Below are 24,464 nucleotides of genomic sequence, written 5' to 3'. Positions count from 1 at the left end.
GTAGCGTAAGTAGGTGATATCCATCCGCGTCTTTGTATCTATAAAACATTCATTTCTTAGGATTCGTAATCAAACAACAGATAAAATGTGTGCTTTATACCTAAAAATACATGATAGTGAAGTGGTGTTGTTTTAAGTTGTCACATAGCTTGTAACTTGCGACCGTTGGAGACAGACAGAACTATTTTTGAATGCGGAAGAATACGATTCGATGACGCAAGCAAACGGCTATATAAACCAGTGTTTGCTGTCGCTGCGGCATATTTTTCAGCAAGAGCCGAAGAAAACACTCCGTCGCGAATCGATTCACTTCAGCTGCGTAGCTCAATTGTAAGTGTTTTTTTGTTGTTGTTGTTTTGTTTTTTTACCCTTTCGTAATTATTATAGCGTGCTACTGTAACTTGTTAGTAGAATTGTTGTCGTATTCTTTTTTTTTTTTTTATTTGACAAAGGCTTCATACACTCCATTGTAGGTAGTCTGTTTCCTCATTCGCTAAGCTAACGTTAATTATTTAGTCAGACCTTTCTTTTTGTATTTAGTCAAATTTGTGATTGTGGAATATAAATTTGGTAAACTTTCTTTAACGGTGACTCAACATTTCCACTATCGCCCATTTGAGGGCAACGGCGAACAAAAGGAAGGTCAACACGAACTCAAAATGGCGGTCGGCCCGGAATGGCTGATAAGGAAGCTACAGATCTAGTACTCTGCTTTACAGGTTTGACATGTTTTATCGCTAATGCTTTTTTTTTTCTCCTCTTCTCATAGGTGCCAATATGCAGATCTTTGTGAAAACCCTCACTGGCAAAACCATTACCCTTGAGGTGGAGCCCAGCGACACTATTGAGAATGTTAAAGCCAAGATCCAAGATAAGGAGGGCATTCCCCCCGATCAGCAGAGGCTGATCTTTGCTGGCAAACAGCTTGAAGATGGCCGCACCCTCTCCGACTACAACATCCAGAAAGAATCCACCCTCCATCTTGTCCTGCGTCTGAGGGGTGGTATGCAGATCTTTGTGAAAACCCTCACTGGGAAGACCATCACTCTGGAGGTGGAGCCCAGTGACACCATTGAAAACGTGAAGGCCAAGATCCAGGACAAGGAAGGCATTCCCCCAGATCAGCAGAGGCTGATCTTCGCCGGCAAGCAGCTTGAAGATGGCCGCACCCTCTCTGACTACAACATCCAGAAAGAATCTACCCTCCATCTTGTCCTGCGTCTGAGAGGTGGTATGCAGATCTTTGTGAAAACCCTCACTGGGAAGACAATTACTCTGGAGGTGGAGCCCAGTGACACTATTGAAAACGTGAAGGCCAAGATCCAGGACAAGGAAGGCATTCCCCCAGATCAGCAGAGGCTGATCTTCGCCGGCAAGCAGCTTGAAGATGGCCGCACCCTCTCCGACTACAACATCCAGAAAGAATCCACCCTCCATCTTGTCCTGCGTCTGAGGGGTGGTATGCAGATCTTTGTGAAAACCCTCACTGGGAAGACCATCACTCTGGAGGTGGAGCCCAGTGACACTATTGAAAACGTGAAGGCCAAGATCCAGGACAAGGAAGGCATTCCCCCAGATCAGCAGAGGCTGATCTTCGCCGGCAAGCAGCTTGAAGATGGCCGCACCCTCTCCGACTACAACATCCAGAAAGAATCCACCCTCCATCTTGTCCTGCGTCTGAGGGGTGGTATGCAGATCTTTGTGAAAACCCTCACTGGGAAGACCATCACTCTGGAGGTGGAGCCCAGTGACACCATTGAAAACGTGAAGGCCAAGATCCAGGACAAGGAAGGCATTCCCCCAGATCAGCAGAGGCTGATCTTCGCCGGCAAGCAGCTTGAAGATGGCCGCACCCTCTCCGACTACAACATCCAGAAAGAATCCACCCTCCATCTTGTCCTGCGTCTGAGGGGTGGTATGCAGATCTTTGTGAAAACCCTCACTGGGAAGACCATCACTCTGGAGGTGGAGCCCAGTGACACCATTGAAAACGTGAAGGCCAAGATCCAGGACAAGGAAGGCATTCCCCCAGATCAGCAGAGGCTGATCTTTGCTGGCAAGCAGCTTGAAGATGGCCGCACCCTCTCCGACTACAACATCCAGAAAGAATCTACCCTCCATCTTGTCCTGCGTCTGAGAGGTGGTATGCAGATCTTTGTAAAAACCCTCACTGGGAAGACCATCACTCTGGAGGTGGAGCCCAGTGACACCATTGAAAATGTGAAGGCCAAGATCCAGGACAAGGAAGGCATTCCCCCAGATCAGCAGAGGCTGATCTTTGCTGGCAAGCAGCTTGAAGATGGCCGCACCCTCTCTGACTACAACATCCAGAAAGAATCCACCCTCCATCTTGTGCTGCGTCTGAGGGGTGGCCAGTAATTTATGATTCCATGTTCTTGACAAATTGCAAACATGTTATGACATACAATGTCCTTACTGTTACACATGGTGTCCTAAAATGACCAAATATTTGAACCACATAATAAACCTAATAAAGGAATAAACGTTGACTAATGTCTGTTAACATTCTTTGCTATTATTCTTGGTCAAGGTAGGAAATTTAAAGGTATAGCAGCGTTTACTTGACCATGAGCCTGAATGTTTGCATTCGGTGGGACTGTAGGTAGTTATGAGCATAAAGGCATAGTCTTTGCATTAATGTATAATTTTCTCCCAGTTTGACCAGTATACTTAGTGGTTACTTGATAATGGATATCTTGTGAAAGCAAATTTTAAGTTTATATATAAAGACCCAATAATGGCTCTTAAACAGCAGTGAACTCTGTACCTAATTTCACAAAATTATGAAAGGTTTATATATTGCATGCCACTAGCATCCTATCAAACCACGTATGAGAATACCTATCGTGCACTTTTTAATTTAGGATTTGTTATTGCCATTGTAGCATATCAGGTAAATGTCAGTTTTGGAAAAGTAGAGAAGAAAAATACAGGAAGTAGTGATGAGTTATAAAACGGTCTCATCTCATAAACAAAAAATTACATCCAAAATACAGGGACAATAGACCAATTTACGACAGTTTAAACCTTTTAACAAAATAAAGGTAATTTACTTTAATTAGTCTAATACAATTTAGACAATTTTTGGCACTTGTAACATTATAGTAGCTAGATCGCTTTTTCTTACATATAGTGAAATCAGTGGTCTAACTTGTCATGTTATGCATTAAACAAACTAAGCGCTGGCAGGAAATGTGAAACAATAGGAACTACTTTTTCTGTGGATGAATGTATGGGGGGGTTCAACAGGGGCTTCACCAGGGCCCTTAGCAACAGCTGCGGCAGCATAGCAACGTAACTGAATAGAGGAAGAGGAGGGTGGGGAATCTAAAGACATTTAAGTAGCGTTAAACAATTGTAGATATAAATTCTTGGTGCATGTTATAGTTTGTTGAATAGTTGTTGATAGTTTATTAGAAGCGACCGACTATTAATTAAAATATCCCAAATTTATAAGCCACTCAAACTTCTATCTGTTTAGCTAGCCTGCTACTTGCGCGTATAATGGCTCTATTAAAATAACGATGTAAATGTACAGCGGGATGACCGTTGTTTGCGATTAATTTGATTACTGAGTAAAAATAAATAAATAAAATCATATTCATCATTATCATCATTATTACTTTGCTAAAATTGCGATATAGATTTGGTGCTTTTTTTTTTTACACATTTGAAGTGTCAGTTTACACAGTGTCTGGGGTAAGGAAGTCTGGGAGTCCCTGCTTAGTCTGCTGTCCTCGTGACCCAGCCCCTGAAGTGGAAGAAAATGGATAGATGCTTTTTTTGATTTAAATAAATTTTACTTTTTTAGGTGCCAACATGCAGATTTTTGTGAAAACCCTCACTGGGAAGACCATCACTCTGGAGGTTGAACCCAGTGACATGATTGAAAATGTTAAAGCCAAGATCCAGGACAAGGAAGGCATTCCCCCATTTCAGCAGAGACTGATCTTTGCCGGCAAACTTTTGCTGTTGTTGTTGCTGTTGTATTATAACTACAACAAAAACAAAGATTTTTGTCTTTTTTTAGTGAAATCTGTATAGGTCTACTGTGTCTAGTTGAATCATTTAATTTCCCACAGACATTAAGCATATGTCCTACTTTCATTCCTGTGTTTTCAGAGCCTGTCTAAACACCGTTCAGTACGAGTAGTTCCGTGTGTCCAGCCAGAAGGCAACCACAGCACATCTGAGTGCCTTCGATGCCATCTCACCTGCAGTACCATGACACATCGTCAACACGATGTGCTCTGCACTACAGTATGTCTTACTCTAACTTAGGTGAAGAAACGTCTTGATGCAGGTACAGACGAATGCTTGTACTTATTATATTGTGAAGACCCTTATTCTGAATGATCTGTTTAAAACTTTGAATTGCTTTAAAAAAATAAAAATCATAAAAAAATGAATATATTATATAATAGTATATAACAAAATTGTATTACCAGATTTTGTTTGCCTTACAAAAGGTTTGCTTGTTCTGGATTACCCTTGCATAAATTGATTGAATCATTTCTGAAACTATGGTTGTTGTATTTTTATATTATTCTCATCCACATCCCGCCTAATATTAGTAATGCATTTACAAGTTATTCTGCTGACTGATGTTAGAATGTTGCACCCGGTAAGGCACCCACAGATAATTTTAGAAAACCCTATATAGAACATAAAAAATCAAATAAAATTCTAAACTTTTTCTAGACACCTTCTTCTAACAATATGCAAGAGGTGCTCAATAGACTATGATGAGGTCCGGGGTGCTTCCTGCTTTAAACATTTTGTGCCCTCTCGGTCTGACTTTTGTGCACTTGTCCAGCTGTGTGACTTCAGATCCTCCCCCTCCTACCACTATAGCTTTTGTGTTTGCCATGCACTCAATTCCTTGTCCTTTGCCAGTATCCACTCTCACTGATCTTCAGAGCTGAGTCCTCATGTCCTCTTTTAGATGCAGTTCACCTCCTATGCTGATTTGGTCTTGGTGTATAGATTTGGAAAAAAAAAAAAAAAAAAGGATATAATACAGGTCAAATACATTTTTGTTTTTGAATGACAGGCAGGAAAGGCTTTAAGTCAGTCAGTAACCAGAGCAACCCGTGTTTTATGTTTCAGATGTGTGCAATGTGGACCAGCAGAACAAGCAGGATACACAGTCATGCTAGCTCCTCTGGCTGCTGTGGAAATGCCCAAAGACATTCACTTTGTGGAGGAGCTCTTCAGCAAGGTGATGTCAATGCCCATACCAGCCAGGTCAGTGGGGTCAGAGGTCAAAAGGCAAAATTAGGCCACTTACAGGCCCCACACGGCTCATATTCTGTTTTTTTTAAATTACCGAGTAAAGACAGAGTTTCAAATTAAAATTCACAATTCTTACAAAATACAATGATCATATTGGTGAAATAATTAATTGTAAATAAACTTGATGCTGTCTACAGTCAATTTTGATTACTTCAGCTGCACAACCTGAGATCATAGGCGTAAACAGAGGCTGGGATGCCCCATTGCAGATGATTTAAGGTTTTTTTTAAATGTAGTCTTAGTTTTGTTTGATCTTCACCTTTGCAGTTTTGAAATTCCAGAACTCTGCTGACTCCTTGTGGTCAAAAACTGTAACTGTTTTCAATTAACAGCACAATGCCTCTGATATGTCATATGGCTTTTGTTTAACTGTGAACTATGAGGTTTATGTCTGTGGCTTGCTGTTCTGTAGGCGAATCAGACAGCTCTGATTGCTGGCGGTCAGTCATGGGTGGATGGACATATGTTCTGCTAGCTCATGGTCAACATCCAGAACGATTAGGGCTCCACTGCCCTCAAGTGTGTCAGTGAGCATGGCCACATGCAGGTAGTGAAACTGCTGCTGGCTCAGCCAAGCTACGATGATACACTAAGTGATAGTGTGAGTATCTGAAAACATTTTAGGAATGACTTCAATCTGATCAAATCTAAACTCAACACAGTTTAAGGCAGTGCTTCTCAATTATTTTCTATCATGCCCCCCTATAAAGAAGAAAATTATCCCGATTATTATTAAATAATTAAATTATTATATTTTTTATTTTTATTTTATCCTTACTACACATATTGTTGGAACAACTGATTGAACCATTTGATACTGAAAAAATAAAATAAAATGTAATGAAATTTAATTAAATATCATATAAAAAAATAAAATTAAATAAACACCAAATAAATACATTCAAATTAAATAAATATCAAAATAATACATTCAAATTAAATAAATATCAAATTAAAACAAGCAATTTAGCAATTTGGTACGCCACCTTATGATGCAACAGTGATTGTTGGTTTACATTCACAAAGCGCGATGATTGTTGTTAATATTTGGCACGTTTACGCTGAAAAAACTCCAGCGTCTTATCAGCGTGACTGAGGTGTAATGAGGTGGGGTCTTAACTTATTTGGCTTCATACTGTCCGCTGCCAATATTTTTCAGACACAGCAGACACCGGTCTGTCCTCGTGTCCCACCGGAGTCACGGTGAAGCCCAGTGCTAAATGCGCTTCATCAGACTTCCTCGTCTTACTTTTCAGGTGACTTTCGTACTTCTCATTACCTCTGTCTATCTCCGCGTTTCTTTTCATCCCTGTTAAAATGTTTTCCATAGTGTCTCTTTAGCAAAAGTCTCTCTTGTTCACTGCCCTGTGTCAGGATCTGTTCGCTCTCTCCTGCTCTTTGCTGTGTACGCGCTGTCTACAGTACTACAGTGTCATACGCGGAGTCATACGCCCCCAAATGCCATTTGTCCTTTTTGCATTTTCTTTAAAATTTAGCAATTTTTTTGTTGCTATTCTTCATGTTTTTTGTTTAGGATTTTTGATGGATACTACAACCATTGTTTATATAAGAAGATCTGCTGGATCTAGAAAGAGAATAGAAAACTTTATCTCTTCTATACTAATGTCAAAGAGGTCTACTGTGATATAACCCTGCCTCCAGTCGCAAAATCTGACCACAGCCTGGTTCTCCTTCATCCATGTTGCAAGCCAGTTGCCAGAAAGACTTATCGAAAATAGACAGCAGAAGTTTAAGGGACTTTTTTGAGAGGACAGACTGGAATGTACTCATGGATGGATATATGTGTATTGATGAAATGACAGACTGTATTACAGACTATATTAATTTCTGTACAGAGCATATCCTTCCAAAGAAAACCATCCGGTCCTTCCCTAACAAGCCCTGGATTACGAGTGAAATGAAGTCACTTCTTAAAAGCAGAGACAAAGCTAGGGCAAGACATGTTCAGAAATTGCTTAAAACCACTTAAAACAAGCAAAGGAAGACTACAAAAAAACAAAGTGGAGAGGCAGCTGCTGGACAACAACATCAGACCTGTGGAAGGGAGTCTCTAACATAGGTCACAGGTTACAAGAGGAAGAACTCTGTAACCATAGCTCAAGATGAAGTAAGAGCCAATGAGTTCAAACAGGTTTTTCAACATGTTTGGCACAGGATCCTGTTCTGTCTCCTACTCTCCCTTCACCACAGCAGCTTTGACATCTTCTCCTCCATTAACTCTCTGCCCCCATTATCATCAGAGACTCCACCCTCAAATTCTCCATTCCCATCACTGATCCTTCTCCTCCTCCTCCACCTCCTCCTCTGTCCATATCATCGTCTCCAGGTTTCTTCACTAACAGTCCTGCTCCAGAGATGTCTGAGCAACCCACTCTCAGTGTCTGAACCAGCTGTACAGGTGGAACTGAGGAATCTGCACCCTGGAAAAGCTGCACGTCCAGACAGCATCTGTCCATGAGTTCTAAAAGAATGTGCTGGTGAACTCTGTGTGCCGTTACAGAAGCTCTTTAACCTGGGTCTTCAATTAGGGAGGGTCCCGACTCTGTGTAAAAAAAAACTATATATTATCAGTACCTAAGGTAGGGGGGCCAGTGGAACCAATTCATTATAGACCAATAGCTCTCACCTCTCATATTATGAAAACATTTGAAAGGTTGCTAATGAGAATCGTAAGATCACAGACTAAATATGCTCTAGATCCCCTACAGTTTGCCTACAGCAAACATATTGGTATAGAGGATGCTATACTGTGTCTGTTACACAGGGTCTACTATCACCTGGAAGAACCAGGTCATTTTGTTAGGGTTATGTTCTTTGATTTTTCAAGAGTATTCAACACCATTACAACAGCTATTCTGAAGTGAAAAACCTAGCGGTGGGGCTGCCATAAAACAATACATTTCCATTTTTCACTGAACAACACAGTGTATAGTGTAAATAAACAATTATCTGCCTGATACACCAATACCAGTACAATGTATTTTATCCTCTATATGAAACATTTCATGATCCTTTTTGTTGGCCACCTCCTTATTTAAATGAGAGCCGTAAGTGTTTTATTCTTTACACATGACTTAGATCAGGGGTGTCCAAACTTTTTACAAAGAGGGCCAGATTTGGTGAGGTGAAAGTGTTTGGGGGCCGACCATTCGGCCTGATCATTCTTTGAACCATTAATATTAAATGCAAATTAATTATTTAATTGTTTTTTGTTTGTTTGTTTTTTTCTTTTTATTGCAAATGGCTTTCACCTTTCAAAAACAAAATTAATGTTAAAAAGTAAACATTTAAACTGTGGTTTTGATAATCACAATAAAATAAATTCACTGAGATTTTGGGATTTATTCACCTCAGAAGGAGAACAAATAACTTGCACTAATGTGAAGGGTGAAACTGAGATCTAAACTGTAGTAAATAAACCAGGCCTGGCTCGAAGACAGTGGTTTTGATGCGCAGTGTCACACAGGTGACAGTCAGTTACATTTGTCCTCACACAGTTCTTGTTAAAGTTCATAACCAAGAATGTCTTCTCACACAAATATAACCAAACAAACTCAGCATTTTCTTGCAAAGGTTTGAATTTCTTTAAACTTGTCTTTATCCAGTTGGTGATAAAAGTCAGTGAGCTTGAACATGTGTATGTTACACTGGTCAACAGTGCTGACGGGCCACACATAATTATTTTTATTCCAGATGCTGAGGCTAGAGGAAATTTGTACACAGGCCGCAATTGGCCCCCGGGCCGGACTTTGGGTATGCCTGACTTAGATGATGATATGATTCCCTTCCCTTTCCCCTCCCTTGCACAGATAGATCCCAGATGGTGCTCAAGCACCTGCTCCTTTGCCCTAAGTGCCTTTGGGGTCAATATATTTTTTAGATTTAATATTTGCACCAAGAAGAGAGCCTAGGTGTGTGGACAAAAGTTTGAGATTGTTGTCTGGAGCGTTCATCTACAGTCCAGTTTGAGGCTGCAGCTCAGGTAGTGGCTATAGCCGCTGTAAAGTAGGGCGGGGCCCATGGGGAACCACTGACACACAAGATGAACACAAGCAGTCAGTATTTGATAATGAGAAATATGCCATAAAATTAGGCCAGTTGTTATAGTCTAAAATAAATAACTGACTGTTTTGAATCTTGGTGAGAAGTAGGCTACAACAATGGGCCTATGTCATTCACTCCTGAAGTAGGACAACTGTGTACTGAGGAGGGGTGTCCAAATATTTTAGCTTTTTGTATCTAGTTTGTTTTCCACACACAAGAAAACAACACTGTTTTGCTTAAGATATCTACTAACAATATTATTACCTCTGCTGCAGTGTGGGAGTAACCAATTTAGGGATTGGCTCTATAAAAGGAGCCAACCTCAGTCTGCTCAGAGAAGGTGCTGTGTGCACAGGCTGTTAGTGCCATGTTAAATTTTTCTGTTCTTTTTGTAAATATTCTTTGGTGTTTGTAATAAATATACTTGGGTCTGCTCTGTTCCTTGTCAAAACGGCTAAGGTTGTTATTAGGGCGATTACACATTGCAAACCTGAACAGTTAACCTTAGTAATAAAATGTAGGTATTGATTACCCAAATGCGTTTAAATTGTTGATTGAACTCTAAACATTTGAGGCATTTGAGCAAATTTCCAGTTTTGACGTGACGGTGGTCAATCATTTAGAGTTCAATATGTCTTTGTACTTGTGCGTTCATGACATTACAAGTTTTAGAGTTTCACTTTAGAGCTTATGTGATTATGGAGTGTAAATGTGACTGTGCACTGGAAACAACTTCATAAAAACAATTTAAGAAAATTACTTATATTTTGGCAGACACAGTAGTGTGTACTGTGTACATATAACATAATAACATAACATATATTAGCTGTGTAATGTCACACTAATTAAAGCTGCATGCTCTTAGTGCTGGAGTTGTAGATGATCCTTGTCTAACAAACCCACAATACTTACATAAGTGAGCTGCTGGATGTGGCACTCTCAACATCACCTTTACTTCATAGTCACTCTGGACATTTGAACCATGTTTTCCAGATCAACAAAATCTTTTTATCACAATTAAGCAGACTAATGTTTAATGTTTTCTGTTTGAAACCGCACTGCAGGTATTTAGGCCCAATTATATGCCTCAAAAGAGAACAAATGTAAAGTCATGTTTAAAGTACTTAAACCTATATTTCTAAACAGAGAGTGCACATTTTTAAGCAATATACTGTCTATACAATTATTGTATGTTTTACATACTTTCCAATGTATGTACAGGGTTAGTTTATGTTTTAACACAGTATGAGTTGATTTTGAGTGGCGTGCTTCCTAATACAAGTTCCAACTGAGATGTTGTTTGGCCAAAGCGTTGCTAAATCTCCCTGTGTGTCAGGGGGAGAGAGGGACAGTGACGCTCCCTATCAGAGTCAAATCACCCTGACAGGGCTCCACTCCTTGGGCCTCTGCTCCTTACATATACATTTTATTTGTATGTTTTTTTTCCATTATAAGTCTTGCTGCTGCTCAGATCAGGTATTCATTTGAGTAAAGAAAAAGTATGCAATTATATTGAAAAACACTTTTATTACCATTTCTGCTTGGAAATTGCTTTATTGACATAAAGGACAAAGTATATTCCAAAAGCGCTCTTGTCAAAAATATACAGTTGGTACGGAAAGTATTCAGACCCCTTTAAATTTTTCACTTTGTTATATTGCAGCTATTTGCTAAAATCATTTAAGTTCATTTTTTCCCTCATTAATGTACACACAGCACCCCATATTGACAGAGAAGGATGAAATTGTTGAATTTTTTTTGCAGATTTATTAAAAAAGAAAAACTGAAATATCACACAGCCATAAGTATTCAGACCCTCTGCTGTGACCCTCATATATTTAACTCGGGTGCTGTCCATTTCTCCGGATTATCTTTGAGATAGTTCTACACCTTCATTGGAGTCCAGCTGTGTTTGATTAAACTGATTGGACTTGATTAGGAAGGTCACACACCTGTCTATATAAAACCTTACAGCTCACAGTGCAGGTCAGAGCAAATAAGAATCACGAGGTCAAAGGAACTGCCTGAAGAGCTCAGAGACAGAATTGTGGCAAGGCACAGATCTGGCCAAGGTTACAAAAACAATTCACTTTTTGCACTTAAGGTTCCTAGGAGCACAGTGGGCTCCATAATCCTTCAATGGAAGATGTTTGGGATGACCAGAACCCTTCCTAGAGCTGGCTGTCCGGCCAAACTGAGCAATCGGGGAGAAGAGCCTTGGTGAGAGAGGTAACGAAGAACCCAAAGTTCACTGTGGCTGAGCTCCAGAGATGCAGTTGGGAGATGGGAGAAAGTTCTAGAAAGGCAACCATCGCTGCAGCCCTCCACCAGTTGGGGCTTTGTGGCAGAGTGGCCCGACGGAAGCCTCTCCTCAGGGCCAGACACATGAAAGCCCACATGGAGTTTGCTAAAAAACACCTGATGGTGAGAAGTAAGATTCTCTGGTCTGATGAGCCCAAGATAGAACTTTTTGGCCTTAATTCTAAGCGGTATGTGTGAAGAAAACGAGGCACTGCTCATCACCTGTCCAATACAGTCCCAGAGAAGTATGGTGGTAGCAGTATCATGCTGTGGGGGTGTTTTTCAGCTGCAGGGACAGGACGACTGGTTGTAATCTGAGGAAAGATGAATGCAGCCACGTACAGGGATATCCTGAATGAAAACCTTCAGAGTGTTCAGGACCTCAGACTGGGCCGAAGGTTCACCTTCCAACAAGACAATGGCCCTAAGCACACAGCTAAAATAACGAAGGAGTGGCTTCAGGACAACTCCGTGACTGTTCTTGAATGGCCCAGCCAGAGCCCTGACTTAAACTCAATTGAGCATCTCTGGAGTGACCTGAAAACGGCTGGCAATCAACGTTCACCATCCAACATGACAGAACTGGAGAGGATCTGCAAGGAGGAATGGCAGAGATCCCCAAATCCAGGTGTGAAAAACTTGTTGCATCATTCTCAAAACGACTCATGGCTGTATTAGCTCAAAAGGGGCTTCTACTAAAGACTGAGCAAAGAGTCTGAATACTTATGGTCCTGTGATATTTCAGTTTTTCTTTTTTAATAATTCTGCAAAAATTTCAACAATTTTGTTTTTGTCAATATGGGGCGCTGTGTGTACATTCATGAGGAAAAAAGTTAACTTAAATTATTTTAGCAAATGGCTGCAATATAACAAAGAGTGAAAAATTTAAGGGGGTCTGAATACTTTTCATCCCCACTCTGTGTTACGCACAGATAGGGAACCTAAACCTTTGTCTTATGTGTTCATCCATGACTGTGTAAAAGGAGAGGTACAATTTATGGCTCTTTTTTAATATATATAATCTATTGATTCTATGGTCGCTACGCTCTGAGTCAGTGATCAAATTTGCGTATTTGCATTACGCGGGGAGGGAAACGCACGGTGAATGCCAATTACTCTGCAGGGCGCAGTGTAAACTTTTATCCTGGTTTGTTTTATTATTCTTACCGACGAACAACATGAATACATCTTTAATGTGCTATGGAGAAGGACTCTGCCGCTTCCATAAATTTATTGGTTCTTCATAAACCGCAAAACCACTCACCTAGAGTCCTCTGCTATTTTCCATTTAAAAGATTAATAGCCCCGCAGACGGGCTTCATGTGGGCAGGTTTATTCCTTTATTTGCTTGAATAAACCTTTTTATGGCCCGAAATGTGCCCCGGCTTTGTTCAATCTTTTGTTTCAATGCCCTCTTTTAGTGTAGCACAGGGGCAGATGAGCTCCTCGGTGTTAAAGGCCTTTGGGTCTGTGCACGCTGCACAGTTCACGTGAGCCCTCGAGAGAGCGCGCGCACAACCGCCGCCACAAATCTCTAATTTGCCCCATGTCTGAAACCTTGATTTTTGATTTTTCGTGTTTAATCATGTTGACAATAAAATAGGCTTTAAAATGAAGGATCACATAGCAGGCCTTCTGCTATGTGATCCTTCATTTAAATTTTGCATCTTAGATTTTCAAGACCCCTGCCCTGATTACTCGAGTTTATTGCTAAATTAAATACTAAACGAAATATAATCAATAAGCCATTATTGTAAACAAATTCAGATACTATTTACAGGCCTGCTGCAATACATTTTTAGTAATTGCGATAGCCCATTTGTGTTGTTTCTATCTGTGAAAGCGTTTGTCTTCTGACAGTTGAGGTGGTGGTCTCTTCTCCTGCTGCACTCAGCTCTATACACTTAAGTTACTGACTGCAGTGCGTGTCCGCCCACTGGGACAGTGGACCATGTAAGTTCCTGGGTAAAGTAGAGGATAACAGTCCCGCTTTGTCTCTGCTCCTGTCTCTCGCTCAACATTCACGGGCACTGTCGGTGTCGGTACACCTTGAACGGCTCCAGTTCTCCGCACGTGTACATGGGGACAATGGTTTCCCAGCTCCGCTCCAGAGAATGCCAAATGCGCGCGTTGCCGAAACAATGGAGTGCTCTCGTGGCTCAAAGGCCACAAGCGCTACAGCCGCTTCAAAGTCTGCACCTGTGTACACCGAGTACATCCTGATCGAGCGTCAGGCCGTCATGGCCGCACAGGTGGCGCTCCGTCTGCAGAAGGCGAATCAGAGTCTGGACAATCTGATCTTGGAATCACTCCTAGTGCGATCACTAAGGCTACCCAGGGACCCGGGGCCGCGAGCAGAGCCGAGGAGCTGGACCTGGGCTGGAGCAATGCAGAGCCCGGTCACAGGTAAATGCACGTGTCACTGTGGAGTCTATGTGAAAATACAGGCTATTTGTGTGTTACACGCGACTTGAATGTGAAGTTCTGTTCATTAAACACATTTACTATTAGGCTACTCAAACAGAAGTTAGTGACAATATAGACTCTAAAAATAAAAGGCTATTCGAGGTAGACCTGAATAAATATTCAAATACCTTATGAACTTGTTTATCAAAACTAAAATACAATTTGAATACAATTAAAATAGTAAAATGTGTAAATAATACTTAACGTATTATTAGACATGTATAAAAATTATTACCCCAGTGTCTTAATATGCGCAATGAAAAGAAAATACCCTATAGAAATATATTTGCCAATGTTAAAAGCTAATGAATATTAGGTGTTTTAATTGCAGACCCTTGTCCTTTGTGTTGATTGGCATGTGTGTATTAGACTTAAGTCTTGGCACAAAGAGAGTGGAATAAACTGGACTCAGGACTGAGGTCACCTGCTGCTGCTTTCACCACAGCCTTTATCAGAACATGTTTGACTGTGTTGGGTCCAAAGATAAAACAGCAGAAAAAAGATCAGGTCTTTTGAGCTTCCAATATTTTATTATGTTAATAGCACCCTCCCTCCTTCAGTCCTCCAGGCCTGATCCCCCCAAAAAACAAAAATGTGTGTGTGTGTGTGTGTGTGTGTGTGTGTATATATATATATATATATATATATATATGATGATATAGATGTTAACTCCCCTCTGACCTAGCGTCCTGGCTCCCTCTTGCTGTAGCATTTGTATATTGTGACAGCAGTCAGAACATAGCAGTCGGATGCTGGAACACTTTGGAGAACCATGGCCCTACAATATAAGCTCCACTCCACCGCACATTATGTGTGCAGTCCTTCTGCACGGTCCCAGTGCACCTGTCTGCAGAGGGTCACCGCTCATCAGCTACTCCAGAACCAGGAGCACTCTGACTCTGCCGACTCTCACATCCTCAACACCAGGACCTTAGAAACATCCAGCGGACGTACTGTATCAGAAACAGCTGACACTGTGGAGACAAGGCTTCACCATAATTCTTCCATAATTAAAAAAAATATATATATTATTTATTACAATTTGCACTATGTAACCTTTCCGGTGTTAGCTTGTCTCCATGAAGATATTTAAGTTGTTATTTTGCCTGTCACAAGGCTTTTTTTTTTTTAAAGTATTTTAATTCAGGAATCATTTCAGGAATAACTTGACACACATGCACTCTGTGGGCTTGCTTCTTCACAGGTGTGACCTGTAACTTTGGCTGTCGTTCATCCCTGCTTGACTTCATGAAGATAGATCAGTCAATGCCATACTGTGGAACATTGCAGGCAAAGCAATAGCATTTCCCCCTCAACCAGAAAAGTTAATATAGTGCACCTGTAACAATCCAAAATGATCAGCTCTCTTGCATCTAAGACCTGGGCTGCACTGACAAAACAACCCTTAGACACATCAGCTCATCATGTGTGAACGAGGATGCTACTGTATCAATATGTTACATGAAACATTTGCAGAAGCATCATATCTCACCAGTCACAGCCTGGTTTCTCTGTGCACACCATCTAGCTGCAGTGTACATATAAGGCTAGTCTAAATGAAACTATTCTGCCAAGCTCCATTGTTTGTGTAGACATCGCTAAATGATAAAATGATAATAACTGATTATAAACTAATTGAATATAGACTTTTATGGAAAAAGCATTAGTTCAGAACAGATATCCAGCCTATAGCCTATCTGGGCAACGGTGAACAATTTAATTTAATTAGCCAATAATTACAATTTTGTCAATGCTATATGCACTAAAAGAGGTCTCTGTGTGAACCACTGAGTGATGACTGATTATGATGCCTTATGCAATGAACCTCTTTCACCATTGAATTCTGACACCTTGGAAATGCCTGTGCCACTAGAAAAAGAACCTATTATGCAAAAAACAAACAAACAAACAAGCAAACAAACAAAAAGGCATCATTAAGTAGCCTATATTCAGTTAGCTATCACTGCACTCCTTGACCACATAACCGTTCAGAACTTGCAGTAATATTGCCCAGTTGGAGTTTCTCAGTTAAATTTAGGTAGATACTATCTTTTAAAAAAAGATAGTCTGACACCAACAACTAAATAGAAATCCTTTATGCTGATAGTATATAGTCTATTACCTCCTGGCTTACAATAGCCTACCTACCACACATACTGAATGCAAAACTGTCATAATTGTTGTGCTTTAATACCAATGCAATCAGAATCGGTTATAAATCGTTATTTGCTGCCTTCTAGTGGACAAAGTGTGTTATTGCGTTACCTGATGCTTTTGGATCTCTATTACCCAATAAAACTAAAACTATTGTCACTTTTATATGACTACATAAATAATAGTACAATGGATTGGGTCCACAGAATCCTATAAAATGTGACTGAGTTTTTGAACTCTTTACGTTGGTGCTCAATGAAAATAGCAACTAAATCAGTATTTCATATTATTGCCTTTGTCAGTGAACAAGATCCACAGACTAAGAATGTGACTCGGCAATATGCTGCAACATAAAAGAATAAATATTAATTATTATTATTGTTCCTTAGTGCCCGTGAATGTTGAGCGAAACTTGAGTGTTTTTAAGGCAGCTGATTCCAAGTCAAAAGTTTAAATGAATTTCTAAAATATCAAATCTGCAGTACAGTTCCTGTTTGTCAAAAGACCAACTGAAAGAGCTGAATTATGGGCTATTTTTGTTCTTAAATCACAACAGTCAGAGAGGTGAGAATGTTGTGATCACTGAATGAAAGTTGGGTCCAATCACAGCTGATACACATGTCCTCCTGTTGCATATTATTCATTAAAGGTGAAAGGTCAGACTAAGACAAATGCTGTCGTGTCTGCTTTAATCCTCAGCCGCATGCGTTCATGTGTTGTCAGTCCATCAGGTAACAAGTAACAGTGATCTCACAGGCTCTTCTGCCTTTACTCAGATCCTGTTACGCTTTCTGGCCTGCACAGCGTGACACTTCCAAAGAGATTTTGAAGCTGTTTCAATGAGAGCCACTCACAAACACAAACTGGGAGAGCTCTCAAGTGGGTCTTTTTCATTAGACTGCAAATGCTTAATTAAAGTGCTCTATGTAACTTTTCTGGTTATTTTGCCTGGAATGTATCAACTATTTATTTCATAATGGGTGTATTTAGGCCTCACAAATACACTGAAGAACATGAACACTGACTTGTTTCTTCACAGAGCCGACCTGTAACTTGGCCTAGTGGAGCACCTGATTGTCTGCATAGAAATTGGTAAACTTTATGCATCCAGGCAAACCAACATAGCATAGACAAGCTGGTAGTAAGCAATCCAGCGGAAAAGTGACATAGTGTACCTTTAAAAAGCACACTCCAATTGTAAACTCGAGCCCAGATATAGGTAGGCCTATCAGTTCATCCCTACTACAAATAAAATAAATTGTTGTTAAAAAATAGCCCACTAGATGTCACTAGAGGTTCAGTTCACGTCAGATTTTTTTGTAATTATGAATGAGTTTGGTAATACCTGTGATTATATCATATTTACACCAGTCAAGTGGTTTTTGAGGAAAAAGTTGAAAAACACAGAGAGTAAAATATATTGACAAATAAGTAGACTTTGTTTTGAATAATGTTTCGAGTTGACTATAATATATAGAGCCATTTTTAACAAAATAGAACAATTTGCTTTTTTTGCTGTTGGATTCTGTAAAATATATATGTGTACATAAAGCATATTTATACAGAATGAAATACATGTTGATTAGTCTTTGTGGGTGACTTTGTTTTGGGATAAACACAGATATGTTCTTTGGACAACTACAGGGCAAGAAGCCATTTTGAATTGTTTTTATTATAAACAGAGGATTTACAAAACACATTATTTTTTTCCAATTGTGTTATTGTGTCACTAGATTCTAAATCTGAACTTTATTTTTTATTATTTTAATTCTGTAGGTCTACTGGTTACTTAAAACATAATTTTAGGTTTACAAAAGTAGTTTCTCCATGATAGCCTACAAATAAAATCTGCTGCACTACCGAGAACATTGTTTCAGTGACAATGAATTAACAATGCAGCAATTGACAATAAGGCAATGAGTGTCATAATATATTATTATTATATATGTTGTTAATCTTCCTACACTTTGTGGATCCATAAAACTGCAGGTGAGTAGTTGAAATAAAACATCACAAAAGAGCAATCAAGTCATCAGCTCAACATAGTCCAAGAGCAGAGGGTGTTGCTCTGCCCCCTGTGACTTCACTGGTCAACCTGGTGCATGACAAGTGGCGCACACTGCTTTTATCAGCTGACAGCCTGACAGTCACTGCTGTTGCCTCACTCGCTACAGGAATGGCAGCTCGTGGAGGCTTTTTCCTTTCTCTGCTCAACTACAAAACTGAGAAATATGTCATTGCAGAAAATAGGAAGATTGGCATTTTATTCCGCCTGTATCAGCTGGCTGTACTGGGATACATAATCGGGTGAGAGAGGCATGTCCTTGCATGTGGCTAAAGTAAGCGTTCACAAAGTGATTCACACAGTTAAAAATAGTTGAAACATGTGTGTGTCTTTGTTTTCAGCTGTTCATATGCCGGTGCCAAAGTGCTGTCAGGATAGTTAGTAAAAGTGTTGGAAAACTTGCTGTGAATGCATTTATTATAGAGTGAATATTGTTGTCCCCTCTACTCTGTGATGTCACTAGTCTAATGAAACCTGAGCTGGTTCCTGTCACTCTATATACAATCTATGGTGACTCCATAACATGCAGTGACTTTGGAACAGACTTTATGTTCGTTAAAACGTCTTTTCTGTTATTGATGCTGTCTATAAAACATATTTAGCATTCTGGCATTTGGAGCTACTTCATGGCTGATACATATGTTGTTGTCAATCTATATCAGACCGTGCTTCTGGCCTACTTAATGAATGAATGCTTTAACTGCGGAAAGCCACAAATGTAATATAAAACAATTGATGAGTGTTGCTATGCTGTCAATCAAGAATGACTTGTTAAATAGTTTAAAAGATTTGCTGTTGTGTGATTTGAACAGGTGGGTGTTTGTGGCAAAAAAAGGTTACCAGGAAAAGGAAGAGGCCATCCAGACCTCTGTCTTCACAAAACTAAAGGGTGTTGCTTTGACCAATGACTCAAACAAGGGGCTTCATCTATGGGGGGCTGAAGACTACGTAATACCCCCAAATGTAATCAATCTTTATATATTTTTTCTATGCCATTGTCTTAATCAGCCCTAATGCTAATCTTGTTGGACATCTTAACTGCCTAATTAATTTAACCTTTTACCTTTCAATCTTATTGTCCGGTCTAATTCTACTTTATAGGGTGAGCAAGTGTTCTTTGTAGTAACAAATTATATAGAGACTCCTAATCAGAGGCTGGGCTTCTGTCCTGAGGTGAGCCTAAGAACATCATGTAATAATATCTTTACTATAACATATTTAAATGCAGTTGTCTACTCTGTTTAATGCAGAGTGACAGGGTGCCAGATGGAAGGTGTACAAGTGATGATGATTGTGAGGAGGGGGAAACTGTCATAGCAGGGAATGGTAAGGACACAACATTCCCCATTAACCATAATACACTGGCACTAAAATGCTCAAGCTGCTATACATATTTGTCATTCAATAGATTAAATCATTTTAGTATATTAGTACTTGTGACTCAGTATATTCATGGAACTGTAAACTTTTCTAACCTGGAGCAAATCATCTTAATCAACGTTCCCTAGTTGTACCATTTTAGCAAGTTAATGAAATTGCATGCTAATAGATAAGCTTATGAGTGAACTGTTCAAATTAATGTTTTAATGTCTTTATTGCTCTGAAAAACTTTGAAAAACATGCAACCTTACTGTGAGTGTGCTTGCATCTCCACAAACCTGATTCCTGGCCTGGAGAAAATGTAGTTCCTTTTGCTCTAGTATGCTTTTAACTAATTACAAGCAACTACTTATTTTCATGCAATCATCCAATCATGTGCCACCTCCAGAGTGTTTGATTCCTTCATAAAAAAACTGCATAAAAACAGTGCCAAAAGAATATTTCTGCATTGCATATTACAAAACCTAAAACCTCCATAGTTCAAAAAATGTACAACCTTATAAACATCACAATAGATTTGAATGTATTTCTGTCTTTGTAGGTATCAAGACGGGCGTGTGTATAAACAGCACTGGGACATGTGAGGTCCATGCCTGGTGTCCTGTTGAATACAGCCCCAGACCCCAGTGAGTGCTCTGTCATCGTCCTTCTCATTCTGTGCCTCTACTTTTACTATGCACTATACTATACTACTCTTTAGACTTAGACAAACTTTAAAGATCTACAAGGGAAATGACTTGGACACAATAGCTAAGCTCGTACATTACAAAATAACAATATAAATAATTACAAAGAGCAAGAAATAAATTGTAGTACAATTACAAATAATTAAAGCTACATATAAAAGCAACTTTACTTTGTATATTTTTGTCAAATCAGGTACAAATATACAGATACATATATGTGCAAGTACAATCAATTATAGTAAATCAACAATATATTTAAGATAGGTACAAGATGGTAAGGGATGGGGTAAGGTAATGAAGTAGAAAGATGAACAAGAAAGGTTTGATAAAGCTTGACAAAAGGTTAACTATTAAATAAGGCTGCGTTGTATGTAGTGTGGTATGAATGTAGTCAAAGGCAATCTACCACATTGTGTTTGTTTAATAACTACAGCTGCATATGTCCTTATGTGCCTCCTGTCTTTCAGAGAGCCATTACTGAGTGCAGCTGAAAACTTTACCGTCTACATCAAAAATTTCATCCGGTTTCCAAAGTTTGATTTCTCTAAGTAAGTGGTTTTGCTGCTGAACACTTCAGCAAGTGGCCAAGATCACAGAGTGAAACAGGGCATATACGCTTTGACGGCTGCTGTAAATAGCAGTAAGGGTGCAAAGCGGGCTATATTTACCAACCTATGCATTGCAATGGTGAGACATCGAAATTGTCATCTGAGACGTCCTTGACTGAGAGCCTTGCCCTGGACAGGTGTCAGATCTGATGGGAACTGCCGCATAGTCTGTCTAGAAAGCACTTTGCTGCCACAAGCTAAACTAATTTATCAATCAGGATCCTATTAGAATTACACGACTTTATGTCATGTGTTTCTTTCTAATCTGTGTGACATGGTGCTTAATGGAGATTAATATGTACTCTGTGTAATGTGTAAGGGCACAGCAAGAGTCAGTTTACATGGGAACAAAATACTCTGACAGCAACTAACAATCAGGAAAGGGTTTGATGCAAAGCAAGAGGCTGCAGAGCACACATTCATTTACATAGCATGGAGCATAGGAGTTCCCTGTTCTGCAAACATCTCCTGGTTAAATGATGAAATTATAGATTAGTTACAACAACAATAAATATATTAGTTTATGTCATGGGTAATTTGGCCAGTGTTATACTCTGTAGATCTTCACAGCTCTATTTTAATTCAAGTGTTAGAATTTCACCAAGGCACAATTGCCATGTTGCAGGGGTAATGGCTGCTTCCTCTATCTGATCTACGGTTTGCATTTGTAAACAAAATGGACTTAACTATGAATATCTCTATATTATTTTTAGAAACACTAAATATAATGACAGACTGGCCTCACTCTGACATGAATACAATCTTGTGAAATAGTTTATCAACTGTGGTTTAATCAAATTTAAATATAGCTGTGTAATTATTTGTGTTTGATAAATAATTGTACAGTTCATAGTCTAGTTGTGTTTTATTTAGTTTTTATTAATTTTATTTATTTAGAAAAAAGGGGCAGTGCAGTTTTCATGTTCAGAGTGTGTTGTGTGAGACTAGAGATTGACCGATATGTTTTTTTCATGGCTGATGCTGATTGTTTAGAATCCAAAGCAACTCATGGCCAATAAACTGGCCTCCAAATTTTGTTATTTAAATTCACTTACAAGCACTTTAAAATTTTTTTTTTTTTTAACCACAAATCTATAAGAGAGTTGTGTAGTTTTGTGCAGCTATCTCTTCGTAGTAAAGTGTTAATATAAAGCTTTTTGTGTATTTTTTAGGCAGCAGATTGACAAAAAGTAAATATCGGCCTGTGCTGGAAATTTAAGGCTGATAGCTAATACACTAAAAAGTCCAAATATCTGCCTGATATATCAGCCAACTAATATATATCGGTCTATCATTGTTTGAGACAATGGCTAATGTAGTTTCAATTTCTTTAGATCAAACGTGCTGGAAACTGCAGAAGCCAATTACCTAAAAAATTGCACCTATGACAGTGAGACTCATCCCTATTGTCCCATCTTTCATCTGGGAAATCTGGTCAGTTGGACAGGCAGTGACTTTCAGGAAATGGCTGTAAAGGTAAATATATAAATAAACATTTAGTTAAAGAAATAAAAGTTGTTGTTAGTAACACATGTTGTTGTTATGTCAGGGTGGCTCTGTGGGGATTCTGATTGAATGGAAGTGTGACCTGGATAAGGACTATTCACTGTGTAACCCACAGTACAGCTTCACCCGCCTGGACATAAATATCAATAATTCAGTAACATCAGGATACAACTTTAGGTCTGACACAATAAGAAATGTAATATTCATGACCTGTTGCATTAGTCTGTAAAGCTGATACTATCTCTCTGTAGATATGCCAAGCATTTCAAAGATCCAAAAGGTGAATCATTTCGCACTTTGTACAAAGTGTATGGGATTCGCTTTGATATTATGGTCAATGGCCAGGTGATTAGCACATTCCCTTAAAGAACTCTTTGACTTTTTTTTTTGTTTATTGATATTTTAGATATTGATTTTTTTTCCAGGCAGGAAAGTTTAGTATTGTCCCCACAATAATTGCTCTTGGCTCAGGTATCGCTCTTCTGGGCGCAGTGAGTAAAGTGTCTGAATTGTTTCATTTCATATTTTTGGATTTACTATTTGGAGGAATAGCGAATTTATGGTATATTTGTTTGTTTCAGGGGGCTTTTGCTTGTGACATGATACTACTCTATATGATGAACACCAGCTCTTTTTACAGAGAAAGGAAATTTGAAATAATCAATTTTAAGTAAGATCAATTTGTTTAAATTACATATATGTTATATGTTTTAGTCACAATTATCTCTGCATTGTCCTAGGAAAGAACGCCACAAATCCAAGGATGGGAAGGACAGCAAGGATGGAAAAGATTCAAAAGCAGCACACCGTGAGCGAAGATCTAAAAAGTCTTCAGTGGAGAAAGAGGCATCCAATTCCATCACAAGAGAAGATGAGACTGGAGTTGCTGCAGCAGAAAGCCAGAGCTCGTCTGTGGAGAGGCGAGGGCCCACTATTCCTCGTAACACTGGACAGAGATACTCAGCCCTACTGTCACCAGGACCAGACCAGAAGCTTCATGTCAGCTTCTCTCCACGCTTTTGACTGTGTATAAAGCACTGGTTCATTTGTGACCTGTCAATGGTATAATAGCCAAACTAATAGACAGCAGGATCACTAATGCCCTGTCAGTATTTTGATTGGCACAGGGGCGCTGTCCTGTAGTGGGAATGGACCCTGTTGTACAGAACAGCTTTGGCTGGAATTTCTGTGATTCCTGAGCCAGCCTTTAGTGGCATTAATGACAAATCAGCTCTTCATCTTCAGAGCCAGATGTCAACATTGTGATGCTGCATTCATACTTAGAAACTCTGATGCAATGTAATCACCCGGCTTTCAAAAAATTGATCACAAGATCTATTGAGAAAAGATACATGCAAGAGCCAAAATTAACATATACAGATAACAATTAGATAATCTCAAATGTTTCATCTGACAGGTATGTAGAAACCCTTATTGTTGTGATAGGATAGTTTGTGTAAGGAGGTAGTTGTTCCTTGCAGGCAATTAAGTGATAGTTATTCTCCCTCCCCCCTAAATCAGAGGCTGGATCTTTAGAGTTTCTGAGAATGCATGAATGCAAAAGAGTGACCAAACAATTCACAAAGAAATGTAAATTAACAAGAGGTCAAATGTAGTAATCACTATATACAAATGTACTTGAAATGATTTCTGAGCACGTTAAACCTAAAAAATGTAAGTGTAATACATACTGTGAGGTTGCAATGTCTATGAACTTGATTTTTGCTTATGCACTTGGCTGAAAAACAAACAAACAAAAGTGACAGAAGAGCCTAATGGACAAATATGTTTGTTCAGTTTTAATTTATTTAAATTATAATATTTGTAACTATGTTTCATTGCTAAGTTATGTGGTACTACAATGTTATGTGGTTCTTACAGTATTACTCTCCAGACATGTCAGTACATTTTGATAAG

The 24,464-nt window shown here is 39.2% G+C and overlaps 2 protein-coding genes across 3 annotated transcripts; both read left to right on the top strand.

Annotated features, from left to right (window-relative positions):
• Positions 1–233: 233 nt before the first annotated feature.
• On the top strand, positions 234–2,510 carry ubb (ubiquitin B). The gene is made up of 2 exons (XM_033977880.2): positions 234–330; positions 770–2,510. The coding sequence occupies exon 2, from the start codon at positions 778–780 to the stop codon at positions 2,377–2,379; it is 1,602 nt and encodes a 533-aa protein (XP_033833771.1). The 5' UTR covers positions 234–330; positions 770–777; the 3' UTR covers positions 2,380–2,510.
• Positions 2,511–18,411: 15,901 nt separating this feature from the next.
• Positions 18,412–24,363, top strand: p2rx5 (purinergic receptor P2X, ligand-gated ion channel, 5). 2 transcript variants are annotated; one of them, XM_033977882.2, is made up of 12 exons: positions 18,412–18,609; positions 19,180–19,330; positions 19,469–19,540; positions 19,618–19,693; positions 20,289–20,373; positions 20,901–20,981; positions 22,376–22,517; positions 22,591–22,724; positions 22,799–22,892; positions 22,973–23,038; positions 23,129–23,217; positions 23,288–24,363. In XM_033977882.2, exons 1-12 carry the CDS (start codon positions 18,479–18,481, stop codon positions 23,568–23,570), a joined length of 1,404 nt encoding a protein of 467 aa, XP_033833773.1. In that variant the 5' UTR covers positions 18,412–18,478; the 3' UTR covers positions 23,571–24,363. The 2 variants fall into 2 exon arrangements, with proteins under 2 accessions (XP_033833773.1, XP_055082711.1); XM_055226736.1 differs by having other exon boundaries at positions 18,520–18,641; positions 23,288–24,320.
• Positions 24,364–24,464: the final 101 nt, after the last annotated feature.

This window comes from Periophthalmus magnuspinnatus, chromosome 14 (assembly GCF_009829125.3).
Source record: "Periophthalmus magnuspinnatus isolate fPerMag1 chromosome 14, fPerMag1.2.pri, whole genome shotgun sequence".
NCBI lineage: Eukaryota > Metazoa > Chordata > Actinopteri > Gobiiformes > Gobiidae > Periophthalmus > Periophthalmus magnuspinnatus.
This window is presented reverse-complemented; position numbering and strand designations above follow the sequence as displayed.